Consider the following 7,366-nt stretch of genomic DNA (forward strand, 5'->3'; position numbering starts at 1 on the left):
TTTTTTTTTTTTTTTTTAGTGTTACAACATTATTTATTTTGAGATAATAGTCATTGAAAAACCTCTTACCATTAGCTTCCACTTTTAAATGAAATAGCAAATTGCTCACTCACGTTTGTTATATTATTAACAATAGGAATTTTAGTTAATTTACAGTAATTCAAACATGGAATGAGACATATTTCATATTTCAAATATTCATATTTCAAATATTCAAATATTTCATATTTGTCTATTTCTAGATTAAACTCTCATTAAAAACGCTTTTCTAGTTATACATAGTCCCCAAAAGTGCAAGTAACTCTCTCTTTCATATTGTCTAGTAATCACTGAAAGAATTTGAATGTTAGAAATCTTATATTTATCCAGAAAGAATTTTTTTGTCTTTACATTATCTATTGTAGCCCTTGTTTTAACATTAACAGTGTTTGTCTGCTTGGCTGGAGCTTTGGCTTTTAAGACCTGAGCCATCTCTCTAGCTCGAAAGTACTCTGTGAACATAACAAATTGCACCAGACTGCTTTCATGTACTACTGTTGAATAACTGTATGTGCATTGCTAGGGAGAGTAACATTTATATTTTTAATGCTAAATATTAAAGTTGATTATTTCACTACGGCAAATGTACATTTTAATATATTACTTTTATTACTTCTTTGGGAATTTCACAATGTAATTTGAAAATATTCACCCATACTTCTCCCTCTAATTCATTCAGATCTATCCTGCTCTTCTGCTAGCCCTACTTCATACCCCTCTTTTGCCTTTCTATGATTTTTTACTGATTTCCATATATATATATATATGTATAGTTTATTTATTTTTTAAATCAAATCATAATTTTTACTTATTCACACAGGGGTTATAAATGCAAAAAGGCAGGACGTGGGGAAGGGGATGACACTGAAGCGTGGGTGTTCAGGGAGAGTACAGATATCTTTCAGAATAGGGTATCAGTTGGGTGAAGATTCAGGGGACAAGTCACTATGACTCTGCCTATGATTCACTTGTCCTTATCTAAGTTGGTATTGTCTGCCAAGGTTACCTATTTACAAGGTCTATGACTACTCAGGCTGGTAAATTTCCACAAAAGCTGCCCTGTTTACAATAGCTTATAGCCATCTGTTTCAGTGTTTTTCCACTGAGACCCAAGACTTGGTGTTAGTACACATGTATGAAAGGCCTATTGCTGATTTTAGGCCTATGGCTGATTTTAGGCCTTCAGTGTGTAAGCAGGGCTGCCCCTGACATCTCCTCCCTTCTCTAAGTAAGGGCTGTGGCGAATCTAATCTTGCAAAGGCGGGGATAGAGGCCTGACCTACAGAAATTGAAGGGGAGTTTGTAATGGCTCTGATCTCCCTGTTGTTGTCCAGTGAGGCATGAAGGCCATACCTGTCCCGATGTCTTTTTCCTGGAGAGGTGATACTTTTGACATCAACCCCTATGCAGTCAGCCTTGTCCCTCAGGGAACTCAGAGAGATATTTTTAACTTTTATTTATATTCCCTTGCAGTGCTTAGCTTTGCAGCCTAAGCAAGAATTCAGATCACCATTCTGAGGGGGTTCTGGGCCTGATCTATTTTGTAACAGCTATGATAGTACTTTTAATCAGGTGCTATCACACTTCTTAGTAGTCGTTCTCCATACTGAGGCATGGCTCTCTAGGCAAGCACACTAAATCATACTCACTGGATGAAGGGTTCAATTCAATTCAATCTCCCCAGAGCTGTACATATCGGGCCTGATGTGAACACTAAATAAAGAAGTTCAAGTGCCTCGCTCTGGGTGGTATAACATTATAGACATTTGCTTTTGCCCTTGAAAGCAGCATATGGGATGATAGAAAGCAATTTATAATCAAAAGAATGATTTCTCCCACAACAGGGTTTCGATTAGCAACATAGTTTTTTTTTTTTTTTTATAATAGTAGACTAAAAATAACCAGCTCCTGTTTCTGCTCCTTGAAGAGGTTTACACATTCTATAGCAAGGGTGTGGGCAGGTTCACATTCAGTACCTTGACTATAGCCCAGATCTGTACTGCAACCATGGGAAACTTTCTTGAGATTATGAGACCTAGCTTCTACATCTGTATTGTCAGTTCAATGATGGACTCTCTATCGCAGAAGAGAGAAAGGATTAAATATTCATCGTAGACATAGTAAATGGTCAGTACTGGTTATTGTCATTACCCTCAAAGACCTTCTAGTTAATAGTCCAGCCCTCCTTGGGCATTCTCCATCTGCTTGGCTGTGCTTCTGTGCTTTCTCCTTCACAGGCAGGTGAAGCCAAGGGCCTGTCTTGTGGAGTCTTGTCTAGATGAGTGCTCCAGTCTCTCTGTGGTTGTCATCAAGGCAGGAATGGAGTAAATCTGCCACTGACTTGATTCGAACAGCAGGAGTCTGGGATTGTACTCCAGCCCAGACGCTGCAATTGGGCAGTAGATGCTAAGTGCAAACAAAACCATTAGGCTCAGCTACCTGTTGACTCCCTAGGCAGTGCAGGCTAGCCCAGCAATTCATTGCAGGGCAATTAAGCTTGAAGGTATTCTCAAAAGAGCAAATGTCTAACTAGGTTGTGAACTGTAAGTAAGATTGGGTGTGACTGGCCTCTGTGACTGTCTTGGACACTGGTTATCTACTATCATAGAAAACCAAGCATTCTTATTAATATGGATATGTCACAGTAAGTAGATTAATAAGATAGATTGTGAGCGTGTGTGTGTGAGTGTTTGTGAGTGTTTGTGTGAGTATGTATGTGTGTGTGTGTGAGTGGGTGTGTGAGTGTGTGTGTGAGTGTGTGAGTATGTGTGAATTGTGTATGAGTGAGTGTATGTGAGTGTGTGTGTGAGTGAGTGTGTGTGTCAGTGTGTGTGAGTGAGTGAGTGTGAGTGTGTGAGTGAGTGACTGTGTGTGTATGTGTAAGGGTGTGTGAATGTGTGTGAGAGGGTGTGTGTCTGTGTGTGTCAGTGTGTGTGTGAGTATGTGTGAGTGTGTGTGAGTGTGTGAGTGAGTGTGTGTGGGTGTGTGTGAGTGTGTGTGAGTGTGTGTGTGTGTGATGGAGGATTCACCGAGATGAACAGACTAGACAGTGCACTGGAGTCTTATGACCCTCCTATGGTCAGCTGAGGACCCTGAAAGATACCCAGATGTTGTTTAGCAGGAACTCTGGCTGCCAAAGGGGCGAGCACAGATCTCTTTTAGATGACATCATTATCAACTTATAAAAGTGCCCTCAGCTCACAATTGACAAAGTATGAGATTATAAACATCACAGGTAGGCGTCAGATATGGTTATGCACAGAAGCTGTCAGTGCCAGACTTGGGTGTGCAGTAAATCCAGCTGCAGAAAAAAGAATGCAAAGTCTATAACACATATAAAACACTTAATGAATGAAGGATGAAACTACAGCTAAGACTGTGGCAGCGATGTGTGTGAAGACGAACCAAATGGAATTCTCCAAAATAAACAAACTGTTAGAATAAAAGCTAAATTAGACAGTGAGACCAGGTGGGAGGCTACTGAAGTAGTTCATGTGTCAGAACACAGCTGTGGGCGTTACCAGATTTCCCAGTGCCTTGAATAGAGAGAGCAAAGGAAAGTGATTCCACATAATACATGATACTGAGGAAGAAGAGCGAGCTATGAGAATGATTTGGGAAACAGTAGAGAAGTAAACTTTGGTCCTATAAGATAATAACATTGCCCAATTTTTAGGCTAGAATGCACATAGCTAAGATACTGGACAAATGGGAGAAAGGGTGTGGTTGCTTGTTAAATATCACTCTGAGCCTGACCACTCAGCACGCGGGAATTTCCAAGAGAGATTATAAAAACAGAGTAGACGGCAGTGAAGTACAAGAAAAAGAACACGTGTAAATAAAAACAGAACAGAAATTGTCAAACGAGATTAAAATGTACACAAGCAAGTTGGAACTGAATGCTATTAACAAGCATCACAGAGTGTGTAAACACAACAGTTAAAAGTGAGACAATAATTTAAAAAAACTAGTGGTTATGAAAAGAAATCTATACTAGCTATAATAATATAAGACAAAATAGAATTTGAAATAAAAACCATTAGGAGAAGGACCAACCCAATTCAAAACAAAACCAATTCTAAACTTGAATGCATCTATTAATAAACTCTCAAGATCTGTCTTCCTTACACAAGATAAATAAACCAATAAATAATAAGGTGGTACGGAGTCTAAATTAGGGGACATCAGTACATTTTCTTAGGGAGAGATGTACTTTAGCATATGAAACTAGTCCTGTTGGTGGATGTTAAGGTTTCAATAAGCCAGGAGCATATTAAAAGCCAAATAAATTCAGAAAGCATTTGTCAGTCAGAGTAGCCTAGTTACGCTATTGCAGACAAACATGATTCTAACTGTAGAAACAGCCGTGTTGGTCACTTTTATGTAGGCGTGCTTGATAAGCACGTAGTAGCTTCTACCTGAGAAAATAACATTGTATATTGGTCTTTCCTCTTCCTTTCAAGGAATATGGTACTGTTTTCTGGAGTACAACAGCGTTCAGCGGAAGCCACAGTCCGCTTTCTGGATGTACGGCATCGGGATTCAGACGAGAATGAGCATGTTCTTTCGCTTGAAGGAGACCTGGTTTTCAATGAGTGAGTAGGTTTAAGAGCCCCTTGTGTTAACATGATGACAATGGGGAGCCTTGATCGTCCAAGAGGAGGCTCAAATTTGACGCACCCTGCTGAACACACGGATCCCTCAGCGATGGCGTAAATGTCTTTGAACTTTATTACTTATCGGTTTATCTTGCGGAGGATGACAGATCTCCAGAGTATGCTAATAGAGGCATTCGAGTTTAGAACTGGTTTTGTTTCTAGTGAATGGAAAAGTTGCTATGAACATATTGTGTCATCTAAGGTAGCATCCCAGACCAGTTGTCATTCATTTAAAATGGTTTGATTTGGGCATTTACGGATGCTAACCTATGAAAGAAGTAAATGACTGGTTTTCGTCTTGAATTTTGTTTTTAACACTTCCCCTTTTGTCATTCATATTCGGCCCTTACATGTCAAAGGAAGTCAGTAAGGAGCGTAGTACAGGAAGAAGTGTGTAGGTATCGTCTGCTTGCACAGTTATTCCCAGCATGGTATCATCTCCGTACGTTTCAAGCCTGGTTTTGCCTCTTCCTCCAGGAAACACTGGACATTCAAGAGCAGTTAGTAAGTCCCCTAGTTCCAGGCCTGAGTCTCCTATTCAGTTAGCTATAGTGCATGCTTTATATCAAGGATGTTTCTGCTTTGTGCACTTACTCGGAAACAGAGAACAGAGTGTATCTATTTGAAGGACAATCAAATTCCTCTAGTGTAGCCATTTTCATGCCACTGTGTGAAATGTGTAAGTCTAACATATAATATTCTTTGACAGTACAAATTTAGAATACAGAATCATTTTGATATATTTCATTTTCTTAGGTTCGTTCAAGGAAAACAGTTTTTATAGTCCATAGTGTTGACTCAAATTAAGTGTCTTACGAGAGTAAAATATGCCCATATAAACAAATGGATTATTTAGAAAAAAAAAAAAAGACAAGAAAGCACAATGACTCATTGTCAAGTTCCTACCAGGACTCAGAATCTTGGAGCTAACTGACTTTTACAGACATGGCCCTCAGAGTACCATGTAACCCCTGAATCACGGTAGTAGAACACCTGGGGGAGGCAGTGAGCCTCCATCACTGAGATCGCTCAGCATGAACAAACAGCTGTCTAGTCATTGGTTCCAGAAGAGAGCCCTCAAGGCAACCTTCCAGGTCTGCTGCTAGCAGACCACATTTCCTCGATCTTAGGATCTCAAACTTTCTACTTCTTTTTTTTTTTTTAAGGATTTATTTATGTTATGTATATGAATACACAATTGCTCTCTTCAGACACACCAGAAGAGGACATCAGATCCCATTTCAGATGGTTGTGAGCCACCATGTGGTTGCTGGGATATTAACTCAGGACCTCTGGAAGAGCAATCAGTGCCCTTAACCGCTGAGCCAACTCTTCAACCCCAACTTTCTACTTCTTAACGTTCCCAAAACTTTACTGCATCTTATGGTCACTGAGTAGTTATTTTAAAAATTAAGGATTTCTAAAACTGACGTTAGTGACTTAAAGGTATGCGTTAGAACTGAGGGAGGCCATGTAACAAGAGTGTTTGGCTTCAGGAATTTTTGAAATCAGAGTTGGCCCCCAGATAAGATAAAGTAACAGTGCAGGAGGCATTCACTAGAAGGATGTGCTCTGGTTCACCCAACTCAGGGAGGCAGAACGAGGCTTAGACTTTTTACCTTTATTTGTACCCAGGAAAGTCCCCAAATAGTAAGAACAATACGTGACCCAAGATGTCCTTGCTTTATGGCCTTCTTTACATAGGACATTTTATTCCTCGAGATTCATTTTCTTCAGTAACAATAACTTTCAGCCTATATAGGTTGTAAACCTCAATCCAACACTAAACTGTAGAAAAATCTTACTTTTATCCTCCACCTCTGCTTCTCGAGTTCTGCTGGCCTATCCCCACTTTACCCGGTGCTAGAGATCAAGCCTGGAGTGTCGGGCATACTAGGCAAGTGCTCTACCAACTGAGCTATGCCCCTCCGTTTGATTCTAAGATGTTACGGTTCATGTCTCCCTGGATTTATTCCTTCTTAATAGTGTCTGTGGTGGAAGGGTCACAGAATGAGCCAGACACCACGGGTAGGATGGTCACCTTAAGAACTTGCTTCTCTGGTAGTTCCTCACTTAGTACCAAAGGAAACCTTCTTTTCTTTCTTCCATCCTTCTTTTCCCAGGTCTGTGACTCCTGAGAAATGTTTCCATAGCTGAAATGGAGCCAATTCATGGGGTGACTCGAAACCCAACAAAGGCTCTGCTCTGTGTTTTTAATACTTCTTAGAGGGGTTGAAAGTGAGCTTCTAAGACTGGCATGGGAGAGGGGACACCATTTAAATTGTGTCCTGTCAGAACTAGCAGACATGAGCTGCTAAACTCAGCCCTGGTTTTGCAGAAGTCGCTTGCTTCTGGGCTGACTTGTCTACACACTGACGTCTTTTCTTGTTTAGTGATCATCTTGTCCGTCATTGAAGTCCTCATCATCATTGTACTGATCTTCCTCAGGACTCGGATCCGAGTGGCCATCATCCTGCTGAAGGAAGGAAGCAAGTAAGGGGTTCCAGAGCTCGTAGTAGATGTCGAGTGTGCATGTGTATGTGTGTGTCTCTGTGTGTGTGTGTCTGTGTGTGTTCATAGCAGATGCCAGGTGTGTGTGTGTGTGTTCATAGCAGATGCCAGGTGTGTGTGTGTGCTCATAGAAGAGTCAGGCATGTGTGTGTATTCAT

At 40.5% G+C, this 7,366-nt stretch overlaps 1 protein-coding gene across 2 annotated transcripts in view; it reads left to right on the plus strand.

The window, feature by feature from the left end:
* Positions 1 to 7,366, plus strand: part of Slc44a5 (solute carrier family 44 member 5) — a 288,577-nt gene that overhangs the window by 263,655 nt on the left and 17,556 nt on the right. For both annotated transcript variants that reach the window (XM_028754317.1, XM_028754318.1), the window contains 2 exons: positions 4,503 to 4,634; positions 7,091 to 7,190. In XM_028754317.1, the coding sequence (XP_028610150.1) occupies positions 4,503 to 4,634; positions 7,091 to 7,190 (232 nt within the window). The remainder of the gene's footprint in view (positions 1 to 4,502; positions 4,635 to 7,090; positions 7,191 to 7,366) is intronic.

This window comes from Grammomys surdaster, unplaced genomic scaffold (genome assembly GCF_004785775.1).
Source record: "Grammomys surdaster isolate TR1022 unplaced genomic scaffold, NIH_TR_1.0 125996, whole genome shotgun sequence".
Classification (NCBI taxonomy): domain Eukaryota; kingdom Metazoa; phylum Chordata; class Mammalia; order Rodentia; family Muridae; genus Grammomys; species Grammomys surdaster.